Here is an 18,014-nt window from a genome sequence, read left to right as displayed (position 1 = left end):
TATTTTTTTTCCCCCATCTAATAAACTGGGGTATTTCATAATGTCTTGTCTTCCCTGAAAGAATTTTGCTAAACACCATCAACTTTTGAACTTGTAGCATAACTTCAAAATCATTTAAAAAAAAAACAACAGCTCCATATTTAAAATGATACATCAATTGTTTTTGGGATCCCTGTGCCTCTAGCGGTTATATACAGTATCTCACAAAAGTGAGTACACCCCTCACATTTTTGTAAATATTTTATTATATCTTTTCATGTGACAACACTGAAGAAAATATAATATGCTACAATGTAAAGTAGTGAGTGTACAGCTTGTATAACAGTGTAAATTTGCTGTCCCCTCAAAATAACTCAACACACAGCCATTAATGTCTAAACCACTGGCAACAAAAGTGAGTACACCCTTAACTGAAAATGTTCAAATTGGACCCTTCCCCAGTGTCATGTGACTCGTTAGTGTTACAAGGTCTCAGGTGTGAATGGGAAGCAGGTGTGTTAACTTTGGTGTTATCGCTCTCACTCTCTCATACTGGTCACTGGAAGTGTAACATGGCACCTCATGGCAAAGAACTCTCTGAGTGTCTTGCCTACAGTCAAGCATGGTGTTGGGAGTGTCATGGTCTGGGGCTGCATGAGTGCTGCCGGCACTGGGGAGCTACAGTTCATTGAGGGAACCATGAATGCCAACATGTACTGTGACATACTGAAGCAGAGCATGGTCCCCTCCCTACGAAGACTGGGCTGCAGGGCAGTATTCCAACATGATAATGACCCCAAACACATCTCCAAGACGACCACTGCCTTGCTAAAGAAGCTGAGGGTAAAGGTGATGGACTGGCCAAGCATGTCTCCAGACTTATACCCTATTGAGCATCTGTGGGGCATCCTCAAATGGAAGGTGGAGGAGCGCAAGGTCTCTAACATCCACAAGGTCTGTGATGTTGTCATGGAGGAGTGGAAGAGGACTCCAGTGGCAACCTGTGAAGCTCTGTTGAACTCCATGCTCAAGAGGGTTAAGGCAATGCTGGAAAATAATGGTGGCCACACAAAATATTTACACTTTGGGCCCAAGTTGGACATTTTCACTTAGAGGTGTACTCACTTTTGTTGCCAGCGGTTCAGACATTAATGGCTGTGTGTTGAGTTATTTTGAGGGGACAGCAAATTTACACTGTTATACATGCTGTACACTCACGACTTTACATTGTAGCAAAATGTAATTTCTTCAGTGTTGTGACTGTTGTCACATGAAAATATATAATAAAATATTCACAAAAATGTGAGGGGTGTACACACTTCTGTGAGATACTGTACATGTGAAAAGTGTTAAATATTAGGAGCTGTGTGTGGTGCAAGAAAGCAAGGACACAGCATGCCTACCAGACCAGCAATGGTTTTAAAGCAGGGAGGATGCAGGACACAATTCTGGCTATCTGGCAGCCCTCCCAACTAAAAAAAAACAAAACAGTTCAACATTGGTTGTATTTAGAGGTCTAAACAATTGCACTATGACTGCCAAGTACTTGCTAAAACAAAATTCAAGGCCTAATATGGAATGTTTATGTAATGATCAATGTTGTCACTAGATGGCAGTGTTGCCATAATGGTAATATTAACCAATTCAGCTCTTGTACTTACTGTAAATACCGTTTATGGACCTGAGCAATTTTTACAAAATGTATTATTTTTATGTAATCTACAGACTATAACCTATAATACATTTTTCAATTTTATTTAAAAATAAGGGATTGTTCACAATACCTGCGTTGATTTGCACAGCTCAATGTCCAAACCCAACGTTAGGGCACATGGAATTCTTTTCTTTGTGCCTTGTTCATACAAGGCTGCAGTAAGGTGCACTGCACTGCATTTTAACGTAGCGCAATTCACATCTGTGAATATCACTGCAGCACCTTGTGACAGGCTGTGGTGCAGAGAATTGAATGAAGTGTCATTTTGTGACTTTGAATAAAGAGCGCAATGCACTTTACTACCACATCTCGCCACCCCTCACTGCCCCTACAAGAACACTGCACACCAGTACATACTTATTCCGAGTCAATGACTCTTAAGTAGAGAAGCAAGAAAGCCCCAGAGTCTACACCTTTAAATGGCAGCTCCCATATTGCCATCCTGACAGTTTCTATTAAATGTAAATACTCTTATAATTTTTAAAAAAGCCTTGTTTTATTAATAATTATAATAATATAAATATAATATAATAATAATTATCAGCATACATAGGACAGTCAAAATAGCTGTACCTTGTTGATCCTTTTACTACTAATTCAAGGCTTCCAGAGTCTCTCTGAAAACAACAGACTCTGCAGTCACAATAACGACATAAAACACCCATAATTCTCTGATCCAGGTGGCTACTGGAGTTTGCTGGTGGGAGCTAAGACTCAATGAGCATTCCATCTCTTGTCCCCAAATAGTACCCTTAACAGTTGCATGCCACAATATACACATCTGATGTTGTAGGCAGGACAGGTACTCCATTCTTCTGATTTTTTAGAAGCATACCCAACTGACATTCAAAGTCAGGAGCAAAGATAAATAATCACAATAAATAATGAATAGCTAAATAGAACTAAAACATGTTATCACATCTCAATAGAAATAGGGGTGAGATTTACTAAAACTGGAGCACTCAGAATCTGGTGTAGTTGTGCATGGTAGCCAATCAGCTTCTAACTTCAGCTTGTTCAATTCTGCATTGACAATGAAACCTGGAAGCTGATCTATGCAGAGCTGCCCTCTCCACTCTCCAGTTTTAGTAAATCTCCCCCAATGTCTTAATTCACAGTCCCGTCACAAAAAAAAAAAAACAGACATAATGGGATTCGCTTACTAAAGGCAAACAGACTGTGCACTTTACAAGTGCAGTTGTTCCAGAGCTTAGTAAATTAGGGAAGCTGACATCCATCATCCAATCATGTGTAAGCAAAAACGCTGTTTTTTTTTTTTTAAATTCCTTGCATGCGATTATGTATTCTTTGCAAAATGAAGCTTTATGTCATTTACTAAGCTCTGTAGCAACTGCACTTTCTGTATTCAACTACACCTGCAAAGCGCACAGTATCTTTAGAAAATCGACCCCAATGTTGTTGGTAATTGTTAATCACACTGAATGAAATTTCTGTAAACCAAGAGAACATTTACTTAAATGTGTACCTTCAACAAGAGAGTTAAAAAAAATGGTGCATGCACATAAAATGAAATATGTGACCTGTGGATTTGATTTCTTGGGACATAGGGTTTCCATACTTACTGGTAGATATTTTGTTCACAGGGTTTTTAAGTGAATTTTGGGGGGCAGCTACAGGTGTCTTAGAAGGGCTTAGATCACTTGTTTCTGCTTGATGTGTAAGTCCTGCTGATTTTCCTAAAAAGCAACGTACATGTACATGTATCAGGACAGGTGCACTCTTGCATAGAATAAAATGCATACCCATGCCAAAAAAAAAAAAAAAAAAAGAAAAAATACCTGGCATTGTAACACAAAATGCTTTATACATCATGACTTAATTATTTAGAAATCATTACAAAAAGGCACACTGTAGATTTGTTCAATGTTTAATGATATCTGGTTATACTGGGGTGGGGTTGGGGGCACAATAGATGTCCCACAAGCCGATAGTGACCCCCAACATTATTTCTGTGGTGCAGCCAACCAAACCACTTGGCCATTTTGATTTGGCCTGCTTTGTCAGCTGCTATTTGTGATTATGTTCTGCCAAGGTTTTGAAGTACCAGGTCTCTACAGCTATGGCACTTTTGCCCTCTGTACCATGTTACTGTTTCCAGAAGTGCCATAGAACTCTTTTGTGGATACTCATGCTGCTCAAAAGCCACTTGTGCGGAAGGCAATTGCAACCCGATAGACATGCTAGAAAGCGTGCTAATGAAGGGCTTGAAATGCTGTACAGGGGACTGGCTTCTGACAGAAATAAATTAAGTAGACAAAAGGAACTATATGAAGCCTGGTATTAGCCCACGCCAAATGGTGCGGTCCCATGTAACCCAAAATAATCTGGCACAAAATAAATTGTATGTGTAACCAAGAAGTTTCACACTAGAAAGCGGCTACCTAGAGGGACTAATGCAATATACTAGAAAAATATAAAAGTTAATACATTTTATTAAGTATCAAAATGCAATAGTAAAACTAAAATTAAACAAGTTTGAAAATATACCACATCCATCTCACCCTCGACAACGTTGACTACCCCAATTAAAAATAGGATAACTGTCATCTGTGGCCACTATGAGGCGATAAAATCCAGATTGTGTGTAGGTCACTAATCTGGATAGTCTAATGCCCCGTACACAAGATCGGATTTTCCAACAACAAAACCGTGGATTTTTTCCGAAGAATGTTGGCTCAAACTTGTCTTGCATACACACAGTCACACAAATTTTGTCAAGAACATGGTGACGTACAACACGTACGACAGGACTATAAAAAGGAAGTTCAATAGCCAGTGCGGCCCCTTCTGCTTGATTCTGAGCATGCGTGGACTTTTGTGCGTTGGACTTGTGTACACACAATCGGACTTTCCTTTGTTGTCGGAAAATTTGAGAACCTGTTCTCAAACATTTGTGTGCGGAAATTCCGACAGCAAATGTTCGATGGAGCATACACATGGTCGGACTTTCCGACAACAAGCTCACATCGAACATTTCCCGTCGGAAATTTCGATCGTGTGTATGCAGCATAACACCTCACAGTAAAAAAGTCCTAATGTATGGTGAGGATAAAGTCACTATTGTAGATGTGATGTCAGTTGGTGATAATGACTCCCCTAGATAATAGCAATCAGATGGCAGTTCATTCCAGAGATTGTCTCTCACCGTCCAAGATAATATGAAAGTATTCGGGCAGCAAAAGTATAAAGTAGATAGCGGCAAAGATCAGCAGAATATAAGTGCGAAAGGCTCAGATGTTATGCCCAGTACACACGGTCGGATTTTCCGATGGAAAATGTCCGATCGGAGCGTGTTGTCGGAAATTCCGACAGTGTGTAGGCTCCAACGGACATTTTCCATCAGATTTTCTGACACACAAAGTTGGAGAGCAGGAGATAAAATTTTCCGACAACAAAATCCGTTGTCGGAAATTCCGATCGTGTGTACACAAATCCGACGGACAAAGTGCCGCGCATGCTCAGAATAAATAAAGAGATGAAAGCTATTGGCCACTGCCCCGTTTATAGTCCCGACGTACGTGTTTTACGTCACCGCGTTTAGAACGATCGGATTTTCCGACAACTTTGTGTGACCGTGTGTATGCAAGACAAGTTTGAGCCAACATCCGTCGGAAAAAATCCTAGGATTTTGTTGTCGGAATGTCCGAACAAAGTCCGACCGTGTGTACGGGGCATTACTGGAGCATTAATGGTGTAAAGTCCACTGCTTGAAATGACAGTCTTAAAAAGTTTCAGCTATGCATAATACAGTGGATAGAGCTGTTGCAACACAAGCAGGTAACCGGGAAAGTCGATCCATCGATAAAGGAAAGTACTCACTGAGAGCATCCATATCGGATATGTCCCACTACTGACCTACTTAGTTTACTCTCCGTTGTAACTTGATGATTCCCGTCAGGTGTATGTGGCTGTGCATTGATGGACTTCCTATCACATCCGCTCCTGACTAGTAGACATTAGGAGATGGATCTGCCATATATGCTCCCCCAGAACAATCTGGCATAGTGCTTGCTCACTGCAGTATATACTGCTGCTCTGTAAATGTGCTGCATAATTAGGGACAGGTAAGTCGGTAATTGTAGGTATGTTTGGCCAGAAGTTAAATCACTGAAGCCATGACGTCAACGCGTTTTGCCGATGGGTGTATATCCCTCAGCTTCGTCAGGACCAACAGGCTGCTTCGCTACACGACATTTAAAACCGTGGCTCCACCCACTTCCAAATATCATTATGGGGTTGATTTACTAAAGATAAAAAGACTGTGCACTTTGTAAAGTGCAGTTGCACTCTGCAAGTGCAGTTGCTCCAGAGCTTGGTAAATGAGGCAAAGTTTCACTTTGCAAAGAGTACCCAATCACGTGCAAGGATAATAAAAAAACAGCATTTTTGCTTGCATATGATTGGATAAGAGAAGTCATCAGAGCTTCTGCTCATTTAGTAAGCTGTGGAGCAACTTTGCAAAGTGCACAGTCTATTTGCCTTTAGTAAATCAACCCCTATGTCTTAAAGTAGCACCAATGTATTTTTTCCAAAAAGGGTATTCTGTGTATAAGCCTACATATGATTTATTCTTACTAAAGAACATACTGTTTTTTATTTTATTTGATATATAATACACCCTCATGGCAGTGTCCAGTAAAGTGATCTAATCCTGATCATATATTCAACGTTAATGCAACAACATAGACATAAATTACCTTATCAAAGTTACCAGTGTGTACTTCACACAGTCTGGATTGTATTGCCTCTTAGTGGCCACAGATGACGGTTATTCTATTTTTAATTGGGGTAGACAATGTTGTCGTGGGTGTGAGATGGATGTGGTCTATTTTATAACTATTGTTTAATTTCACTTTTACTATTGCATCTTGACAACTAATAAAATGTATTAACCTTTATATTTTTCCAGTATATTGCATTAGTCCCTCTAGGTAACCGCTTTCTAGTGTGAGCCTTCTTGGTCACACATACAATTTATTTTGTGACTAGCTCCTGGCACCTGGCTGTAACTTAAAGTGTTACTAAACCCACAACAGTAAAATCAGTCTGTATATGCAGTAAAGCATACTTGTTATACTTACTGTGGAACCCAAGGGGTTAATCCTCTCCATTGTGTAAAAAGGCCATTCAATCCTGTCTCCTCTGATCATCTCTTTCTTTCATACTCAGTTTGGTGTGTATTGCTAGAGAGTTTATTTTTTTCTTGGGAGAGTGCATGTGATCAGCACAGGGGCAATCAGCACTGTACAGAGAGAGGGTCAGGGATCCTGCATTCTCATTGGACAATCATGGGAGAATGATAACTCCTCCTACAAGCTTTAACCAGACTTTCATTGAAGTCACAAGACTGCTATATACTGCAGATGAGAAAATGTATTTAGCAGTTTATATGTACTAAAATAATTGCATTTCCATGTTCTGTGTACTGTGGGAGACCAGATATAGTGAATTCAGGGTCCTGTGTTTAGTAACACTTTAACCACTTCAATATCAGGCCAATTCTGACACTTCTCACATACATGTAAAAATCTACTTTCCCCCAAACATAATATATATATTTTTAACAAAGGCCCTATAGAATAGAATGGTGGGTAGACAAAGAAAAGACAGTCACTTCCAGTGCTCAGAGGTCTTCTATGGTAAAGAGCAACAAGGGCATCAGTATTCCAAGACTAGGTGGATGCTGCCCTCCTCAGATGGGGTAATCTGATGGAAACTACCAAAACAAAGCAAAATAGAAAGTGCGCACACCTAGTGCATTACCAGTGATGTTTAATGAATAATAAAAAGAGTATAAAATGGGTACTCACAAAGTGCAACTCTCAATAAGCCATAGGAAGAAAAGAACGGCTGCACACCACAGGAACGTTCCAACGATTTTATTCCAAAAATAGCATATGACAGCCAACAAAGACAGAGTGTCCGAACCCAGGAGGTGACAGGTAACGCATGCGTTTCACACTGACCTCAGTGCTTCTTCTCAATGCACCCAGCACATCTGGACTGTAGTGACTGCTCACCTGGAGCGGCGTCTTTCTTGTTTGAATGGTTTGAAGAAGCACTGAGGTCAGTGTAAAACGCACACGTCACCTCCTGGGTTCGGACACTCTGTCTTTGTTGGCTGTCATTTGCTATTTTTGGAATAAAATCGTTGGAACGTTTCTGTGGTGTGCAGCTGTTCTTTTCTTCCTATCGATCATCGGTGGCGAGCCGTGGCTTGCACCCAGCGCATCCGGACTGTAGTGACTGCTCACCTGGAGCGGCATCTTCCTTGTTTGAATCTCAATAAGCTATAAAACCACACAGTGTGGGATAGTGCGGACACAAGTGCCCTATCACATCAAGGGGTAAAAGCTGATGCGTTTTGGGGGTGCAGCCCCTTCCTCAGAGCTAAGATACAACCATAGACAAGCGCTTTTAAATTAGAGATGTAAAAGGTTGATTGAATGGCCCCAAACCAAAAAGAGACAGAGACAAAATAAAATTATTATTTACAAAAAATATATATATATTGCATCTGATTACACAGTTAAATCATTCAAAAAGCTTCAAAACAATAATAATAAGATTCACACTAGTGATAATAATTATAATGGTTGGTAGGAAGAGGAGGAAAATAATTTAACATTTTTAATTGCATATTATGATCGGATTGATGACTCACCCATACAAATGGCAGCAACAAAGATGGCCCCTGAGATACTGGAGACATCCTGGAGACATTATGGATGCATTTGTGCATATGCCCCCTAGTCACCCTTGTGGAACGCAGGGAAGTCTCCACTATCTCAGGGGCCATCTTTGTTGCTGTAATTTGTATTGGTGAGTCATCAATCTGATCATAATGTGCAATTAATAATATTAAATTGTTTTCCTCCTCTTCCTACCCACCATTATCATTATTATCACTACTATCAATCTTATTATTATTATTATTATTTTGAAGCTTTTTGACTGATTTAAGTGTGTAATCAGATGCAATATATATATATATATATTTTTTTTTTTAAATAATAAATTTATTTTGTCTCTGCCTCTATTTGGGGTGGGCCCATTCAGAGACAAAATATATATATATATATATATATATATATATATATATATATATATATATATATATATATATATATATATATATATATATATATATATATATATTTTAAATAATAAATGTATACATATTGCACCTGATTACACAGTTAAATCATTCAAAAAGCTTCAAAACAATAATAATAAGATTGATAGTAGTGATAGTAATGATAATGGTTGGTAGGAAAAGGAGGAAAATACTTTAACATTTTTAATTGCACATTATAATCGGATTGATGACTCACCCATACAAATGACAGCAACAAAGATGGCCCCTGAGATAGTGGAGACATCCCTGCGTTCCACGAGGGTGACTAGGGGGCAGATGCACAAATGCATCCATAATGTCTCCAGTATCTCAGGGGCCATCTTTGTTGCTGTCATTTGTATGGGTGAGTCATCAATCCGATTATAATGTGCAATTGAAAATGTTAAATCAATTTCCTCCTCTTCCTACCAACCATTATCATCATTATTATCACTACTATCAAAACGTTTTTTGAATGATTTAACTGTGTAACTGTGTAATCAGATGCAATATATATATATATTATTTATATATTATTTTTTAAATATTTTTTTTGTCTTTGCCTCTTTTTGGGTTGGGGCCATTTAATTAACCTTTTCCATCTCTTATTTAAGAGCGCTTGTCCAGAGTAGCTTAGCTCTAAGGAAGGGGGTGCACCCCAAAACGGTCAGCTTTTACCCCTTGATGTGATACGGCAGGTGTCCGCACTATCCCACACTGTGTGGTTTTATGGCTTTTTGAGAGTTGCACTTTGTGAGTACACATTTTATACTCTTTTTATTAGGTGTGCGCGCCATCCATTTTGCTTTGTTTTCGTAAAATGGTGGGTGTTGCAATATTTTATGTCACACAGTATTTGCGCAGCGGTTTTTCAAAAGCAATTTTTTTGGAAAAAAATAACTATAATCAGTTAAGGACCACCCTATAGCAAATTTACTGCTACAGGTCGGCCCTCCTGTGCAGAACCATGTATATATATGTGATTCTGCACCTCCGCCTAGGGGGCATGTGTGCGCGCTGCCAGCAAGCCAATCGTTGATCTACGATTCCGTGCACTGGATGTCCGCTGGCACCCGCTGATTGTCAGGTAGAGACACAGAATGGAGCTCTGCCTATGTAAACAAGGCAGATCTCGGTTCCGACAGGGGGGTAGGGACGGATTTTGTTCAAAGCAGGGAATAAAATCCATCACTTCCCTGAGTAAAAGCAGCACACATAGAACAGTAAAACACTGGCTAGGCACACAGTTAACCCTTTGAGCACCCTATATGTTTAACCCCTTCCCAGCCAGTGTCATTAGTACAGTGACAGTGCATATTTTTAGCACTGATCAGTGTATTAGTATCACTGGTTCCCATAAAGTGTCAAAAGTGTCAGTTAGTGTCTGACTGTCTGCCATAATATTCCCGTCCTGCTATAAGTTTCTGTTCGCCGCCATTACTAATATAAAATAATTAAATAAAAATTCCAGTATATATATGTATATAGTTGTGCTCATAAGTTTACATACCCTGGCAGAGTTTATGATTTCTTGGCCATATTTCAGAAAATATGAATGATAACACAAAAACTTTTCTTTCACTCATGGTTACTGTTTGGCTGAAGCCATTTATTATAAATGCAACTGTGTTTGCTCTTTTTAAGGCAACAGAAACTACCCAAATGACCTTGATTGAAAGTTGACATACCCCAGTTCTTAATACCGTATATTGCCCCCTTTAACATCAATGACAGCTTGAAGTCTTTTGTGGTATTTGTGGATGAGGCTCTTTATCTTCTCAGATGGTAAAGCTGCCCATTCCTCTTGGCAAAAGTCTCCAGTTCCTTTAAATTCTTGGGCGGTCTTGCATGAACTGTACGTTTGAGATCTCGCCAGAGTGGCTCAATGATATTGAGGTCAGGACAATAAGATGGCCACTCCAGAACCTTCACTTTATTCTGCTGTAGCCAATGACAGGTCAACTTGGCCTTGTGTTTTGGATCATTGTCATGTTGGAATGTCCAAGTACGTCCCATGTGCAGCTTCCTGGCTGATGAATGCAAATGTTCCTCCAGTATTTTTTGATAACATACTGCATTCATCTTGCCAACAATGTTGACCAAATTTCCCATGCCTTTGTAGCTCACACATCCCCAAAACATCAGTGATCCACCTCTGTATCTTTCATCATAGGCCTTGTTGACTCCTTTCCAAATGTAGCATTTATGGTTGTGGCCAAAAAGCTTAATTTTGGTCTCATCACTCCAAATGACTTTGTGCCAGAAGGTTTGAGGCTTGTCTCTGTGCTGTTTGGCATATTGCAAGCGGGATACTTTGTGGCATTTGCGTAGAAATGGCTTTCTTTTAGTGACTCGACCATGCATCCCATCTTTCTTCAAGTGCCTCCATATGCCGCGTACACACGATCGGACATTTCGACAACAAAATCCTGGATTTATTTCAGACGGATGTTGGCACAAACTTGTCTTGCATACACACGGTCGCACAAATGTTGTCGGAAATTCCGAACGTCGAGAACGCGGTGACGTACAACACATACGACGAGCCGAGAAAAATGAAGTTTAATAGCCAGTGCAGCTCTTCTGCTTGATTCCGAGCATGCGTGGAATTTTGTACACACGCAAACTGAATTTTCGACAATGAATTTTGTTGTCGGAAAATTTGAGAACCAGCTCCCAAATTTTTGTTGTCGGAAATGCTGACAACAAATGTCCAAAGGAGCCTACACACGGTCGGAATTTCCGACAACAAGCTCACATCGAACATTTGTTGTCGGAAATTCCGACCGTGTGTACGCGGCATTATTGTGCATCTTGAAACAGCCACACCACGTTTTCAGAGAGTCCTGTATTTCACCTGAAGTTATTTGTGGGTTTTTCTTTGCATCCGAACAATTTTCCTGGCAGTTGTGGATTAAAATCTTTATTTGGTCTACCTGACCGTGGTTTGGTTTCCAACAGAACCCCTCATTTTCCACTTCTTGATTAGAGTTTGAACACTGCTGATTGGCATTTTCAATTCCTTGGATATCTTTTTACATCTCTTTCTTGTTTTATAAAGTTCAACTACCTTTTCCCGCAGATCCTTTGACAATTCTTTTGCTTTCCCCATGGCTCAGAATCCAGAAACGTCAGTGTAGCACTCGATGAAAGATGCAAGGGTCTGTCAGGAGTCCAGAAACTCATTGACCTTTTATACACACACACTAATTACAAGCAAACAGATCACAGGTGAGGATGGTTACCTGTAATAGCCATTCAAACCTCTTTGTGTCAACTTGTGTGCATGTTATCAGGCCAAAATCACCAGGGTATGTAAACTTTTGATCAGGGTCATTTGGGTAGTTCGTGTTGTCATTATGATTTTAAAAAAGTAAACACAGTTGATTGCGAATAACTGGCTTCAGCCAAACACTAACCATGAGTGAAAGAAATGTTTTTGTGTTATCATTCATATTCTCTGAAAAATGGCCAAGAAATCATAAATTCTGCCAGGGTATGTAAACTTATGATCCCAACTGTATATACTATAGTTTGTAGACGCTATAACTTTTGTGTAAATCAATATACGCTTTTTGGGAATTGTTTTACCAAAAATACATAGCAGAATACATATTAGCCAACATTTTAAGTTTTTTTTTTCAAAATTGTCGCTCTTTTTTCGTTTATAGCACAAAAAATAAAAAACATAGTTGTGATCAAATACCACCAAAAGAAAACCATTGTTGTGTTGTGGGTACAGTGTTGCATGACCGCACAATTGTCAGTTAAAATAACGCAGTGCTGTATTGCAAAAATTGGCCTGGTCTTGAAGGGGGGGTAAATCTTCGGAGGTCAAGTGGTTATGAATTTTATTGCACTCAAACACAATATAATACCCAATTTTTTGGTAAAATATAAAAGATGATGTTACGCTGAGAAAATAGATACCTAACATGTCACGCTTTAAAATTGCGTCTGCCCGTGGAATAGCTCCAAACTATGGTACGTAAAATTCTCCATAGGCAAGGCTTTTTAAACGCATTTACAGGTTACCAGTTTAGAGATACACAGAAAGGTCAGGTCTGGTGAATTATTGCTCTCGCGCTGACATTTGCATGCAGGACTTACTATGCATTCGGATTTGCGCGTAAGTACGAGGGGGTGTGGGGGGGGGGGCTCTTCAAATTTTTATTTTTATTTATTTTATCCAAAACCTTTTTTTACACTGACGTTTTAATTTTTTTTTGTATTAACGTTATTGCTTTCACAAGGGATGAACAACATCCCTTGTGGCAGCATGGGCCGTGACAGGTCCTCATTATGGAGAGATCTGGGTTCTATCAGACCCCAAATCTCCCCTCTGGCCTCCAATGCAGTCGATCATACACTAATCGGTCTAATCAGCTGCTTTCCTGGCCACTAACGGCCAGGTAAACAAAGAGCCAAAACAGTAAATGACGAAATCCTTGTCACTTCCGATTTCTGGGGTCACAGAGAGGGAGGAACAATGTCAGTTCCTTTCTCTCTTTGTGTAGTGACACTTGATCGCTTCTGCCTGAGAGGGAATCACCGGCTGAAAATTTTGATATCAGGATGATTCCTATATGTGCAGACATCATCCCAGGTATAACCACTTCAACCTCAGGACGTCCATGGATGTCCTACGGTCTTGAAGTGGATAAAATTGTTCTAAAGGATAAAGTTTTTTTTACCTTAATGCATTCTCTACAGTGCAGCTTTCTCACCCCCAGTTCCCCTTATAATTACCTGAGCCTGATCTCCATCCAGCAATGTGCACAAGAGCAGTGGCTCTCTCGGCTCTCTCCAGCCGGCTCCCGTTGCTGTCAATCAAAGCCAGTGAGGAGGGAGTGGAGGGCAGGGCCGGGCTGTGCCTTGTGTGTCTATGGACACACAGAGCTGGCTCGGGAAGGAGCTCGCACGAGTTCCCCCTCATAGTAAGTGGCTTGCTTTGAAAGGCACTCGGTGGGGGGGAGGAGTCAGGAGCACTGGTGGAGGACCCGAGAAAAAGAGGACTGGGGCCGCTCTGTGCAATATCATTGCACACAGCAGGTAAGTATAACATGTTTGCTAAAAAAAACAAAGGTTTACTTTATACTTATACTATACTTTTTGGACAATATAGTGTATGTCCAAAAGAGCTTTGACCATACTTCCCTTTCAACTAGTTGCCAACCGCTGCCGTCGTTATACAGCGACAGGTTGGCTCTCCTGCGTGAATCGCCGTAGCTGTACGGAGGCCGCTTTCTGGCGCGACGCCAGAGCCAATGCTCGTGGCCGGCGGCCACAATGTCCACCGGGGACCCGCAATCGCTCACCTGTTAGGCTTCAGTTCGCCTTCTGGGGGCACCATCCTGCTCTGGGCTATTTGCTGCAGCTCCAGTGTCCTCCAGGAGGTGTCTCCCAGGAGCCAGCAGGCAGTGGTTAGGCACTTTAGTGTTCAGCTGCCGGAGGGCTACTTAAGGCTGCTCCTCTCTTCCCCTGACGCGTCATGATTCTAGTCGCTTCTTTGATGCCTTTTATTCCTGCTTACCCTGATCCAGTCTGGGCACCCTGATATAAGGGGAGTAGGGATGAGCCGAACACCCCCCTGTTCGATTCGCACCAGAACATGCGAACAGGCAAAAAATTTGTTGGAACACAGGAACACCATTAAAGTCTATGGGACTCGAACATGAATAATCAAAAGTGCTAATTTTAAAGGCTTTATTTTATTGTCATAAAAAGTGTTTGGGGACCTGGGTCCCCAAATATTCCTTTAAATTTTGTACCTGGGGGTTGTCTATAGTATGCCTGTAAAGGGGCGCTTGTTTCCTGTGTTTAGAACAGTCTGACAGCAAAATTACATTTCAAAGGAAAAAAAGTAATTTAAAACTACTCGCAGCTATTAATGAATTGTCGGTCCGACAATACACATAACAGTTAATTGAAAAAAACGGCATGGGATTGCCCCACAGGGGAACCCTGAACCAAAATTTAAAAAAAAATGGTGTGGGGGTCCCCCTCAAAATCCATACCAGACCTGGATTTTAAGGGGAACCCCGCGCCAAAATGTAAAAAAAAATGGCGTGGGGTCCCCCAAAAATCCATACCAGACCCTTATCCGAGCACGCAACCTGGCAGGCCGCAGGATAAGAGGGGGGACGAGAGAGCGCCCCCCCCCTCCTGAACCATACCAGGCCACATGCCCTCAACATTAAGAGGGTAACTTTGGGGTAGCAGCCCCCCAAAGCACCTTGTTCCCATGTTAATGAGGACAAGGGCCTCATCCCCACAACTCTTGGCCGGTGGTTGTGGGGGTCTGCGGGCGGGGGGCTTATCAGAATCTGGAAGCCTCCTTTAACAAGGAAAAAAGAGAGAGGGTTCCCCTGAGTGGATTTTTCCGGCACTTGCAAAGGTTATTGTATAAAGTGGGAAGATACGCATAAATGTATGTAATAAAACAATGTTAATGTTTATTCAAAACGTTCTAATATTAAAAACAATGCAAACATTTGCAAACAACAAAAACATGTACAATAGACATAATACAGAGCGGTTGTAATATCTATTTTGATCAGTAAATCACAGATAGCGTCTAAATGGTAACTAATAATATAGATTTCTCTTACCTGGAATGACATACAAGTAGTGCTGCACTGTATACAAACTTATAAGTGGATTTAGTCCACTATGTATCAACAACTAATGTACACATATTAACAAGATAGTATTTCTGCCTTTTTATTAAGCGAGAATTCGCTTTTCATTTAAACTATGTGAACTTTTATCTATAGGACTGTTCTTCTTCGCTCCAGTATACCGCTGTGGCCTGCACGCATCCGGGGGAGGCAGGGGTAGGTGAACCTCTACACACACCACCAAAAACAAACAAAAAACCCCCCAAAAAACCCCCTCTTCTCTTCTCTCTCTCCCCTTCTCATTGGGGAAGTGCTACACATGAGATATAAGTACCCAGAGAACAGCTTTTCCCATGCATGAAACATCAAAGTAAACGCCATCTTTTTCGCAAGCATTTACTGCTCCTGGTTGTAATTATCACTGTCCTTTTGCATAAAAAACAAAGGTAACATAACAGGTAAGTGATCTACGGATCATTTAACCTACAATTGGTTATTGACATATAAAGTTATATGCCAATTGATCAAATATATGTTTTTTTTTTTTTTTAATTATCTAGATGAACTTTCTTTTCAACTATGCCCCTGAAGAAGGATTGAAATAGAATGTACCCGAAACGCGTTGGGCTTGAAAAGAATTTCACCATTTAGACGCTATCTGTGATTTACTGATCAAAATAGATATTACAACCGCTCTGTATTATGTCTATTGTACATGTTTTTGTTGTTTGCAAATGTTTGCATTGTTTTTAATATTAGAACGTTTTGAATAAACATTAACATTGTTTTATTACATACATTTATGCGTATCTTCCCACTTTATACAATAACCTTTGCAAGTGCCGGAAAAATCCACTCAGGGGAACCCTCTCTTTTTTCCTAAAAAGCTTTTCGGATGTGGCACGGCCCCCCTCTTTAACCTAGGTATACTAGTCATTCCTCTCTATGACCTTCTTTAACAAGGGGACCCCCAGATCCCTCCCCCTGTGTGAAATGGTAATGGGGTACAAAAGTATCCCTACCATGTCACAAAAAAAGTGTCAAAAATGTTAAAAATGACAAGAGACAGTTTTTGACAATGCTTTATTTAAAGTCTTCTTTCCATCTTCTTCAGGTCTTCTTCCTTCCTTCCTTCGGTTTCTTCCTCCATCTTCTTCTTCTTCTGGTTCTTCCTCCGATCCTCTGCTTCTTGCTCCAGTGTTCTCATCCGGCATCTTCCTCCATGGCGTCTTCTTCCCCGCTTCGTTCTTGGGCCGCTCCGCATCCATGGGAGGCTCCAGCTGTGTGACGCTTCTCTTCTTCTGACGTTTCTTAAATAACAGAGGGTCGGGCCACCCTACCATTACGTAATCGGGTGACCCCGCCCCCTCTGACATCACGGGGAAACCCATAGGGAAGTCCCCGTCAAGTCTCCGTGCATCAGAGGGGGGCGGGGTCACCAGGCCCCGCCCTCCGTTATTTAAGAAGTGTCAGAAGAAGAGAAGCGGCACACAGCGGGAGCCTCCCATGGATGCAGAGCAGCCAAGAACGAAGCGCAGAAGAAGACGCCGTGGAGGAAGATGCCGGACGAGAACACCGGAGCATGAAGCAGGGGATCGGAGGAAGAACCAGAGGAAGAAGAAGATGGAGGAAGACACCGAAGGAAGAAGGAAGGAAGGAAGGAAGGAAGGAAGGAAGGAAGGAAGGAAGGAAGGAAGGAAGGAAGGAAGGAAGGAAGGAAGGAAGAAGACCCGAAGAAGATGGAAAGAAGAAGACTTTAAATAAAGGAATTGTCAAGAACTGTCTCTTGTCATTTTTTACAATTTTTGACACTTTTTTTGTGAAATGGTAGGGGTACTCTTGTACCCCATTACCATTTCCCACGGGGGGGCCGGGATCTGGGGGTCCCCTTGTTAAAGGGGGCTTCAAGATTCTGATAAGCCTCTCGCCCGCAGACCCCCCACAACCACCGGCCAAGGTTTGTGGGGATGAGGCCCTTGTCCTCATCAACATGGGGACAAGGTGCTTTGGGGGGCCGCTAATCTAAAGCACCCTCCCATTGTTGAGGGCATGTGGCCTGGCATGGTTCAGGGGGGGTGCTCTCTCATCCCCCCTCTTTTCCTGCAGCCTGCCAGGTTGCATGCTCAGATAAGGGTCTGGTATGGATTTTTGGGGGGACCCCACGCCATATTTTTTTAAAATTTTGGCACGGGGTTCCCCTTAAAATCCATAACAGACTTGAAGGGTCTGATATGGATTTTGAGGGGGACCCCCAGGCCATTTTTTTTATATTTTGGCATTGGGTTCCCCTTAATATCCATACCAGACATGAAGGGCCTGGTATGGAATTTAGGGGGACCCCCACGCCTTTTTTTTAAATTTTGGTTCGGGGTTTCCCTGTGGGGAAATCCCATGCCGTTTTTATCAATGAACTTTTATGTGTATTGTCGGACCAACAATTCATTAATAGCCACGAGTAGTTTTAAATGACTTTTTTTCCTTTGAAATGTCATTTTGCTGTCAGACTGTTCTAAACACGGGAAACATGCGCCCCTTTACAGGCATACTATAGACACTCCCAGGT

The 18,014-nt window shown here is 41.3% G+C and overlaps 1 protein-coding gene across 1 annotated transcript in view; it reads right to left on the bottom strand.

Annotated features, from left to right (window-relative positions):
• ADAMTS14 (ADAM metallopeptidase with thrombospondin type 1 motif 14) overlaps positions 1-18,014 on the bottom strand; it is a 351,673-nt gene that overhangs the window by 11,086 nt on the left and 322,573 nt on the right. Inside the window, exon 21 of the mRNA XM_073596577.1 lies at positions 3,277-3,390. Within this exon, the coding sequence (XP_073452678.1) occupies positions 3,277-3,390 (114 nt within the window). The remainder of the gene's footprint in view (positions 1-3,276; positions 3,391-18,014) is intronic.

The sequence above is a fragment of the Aquarana catesbeiana genome, linkage group LG08, assembly GCF_042186555.1.
Source record: "Aquarana catesbeiana isolate 2022-GZ linkage group LG08, ASM4218655v1, whole genome shotgun sequence".
NCBI classification, from domain to species: domain Eukaryota; kingdom Metazoa; phylum Chordata; class Amphibia; order Anura; family Ranidae; genus Aquarana; species Aquarana catesbeiana.
Note: the sequence above shows the minus strand (reverse complement) of the source record. Positions and strands in the feature narration are given on the sequence as shown.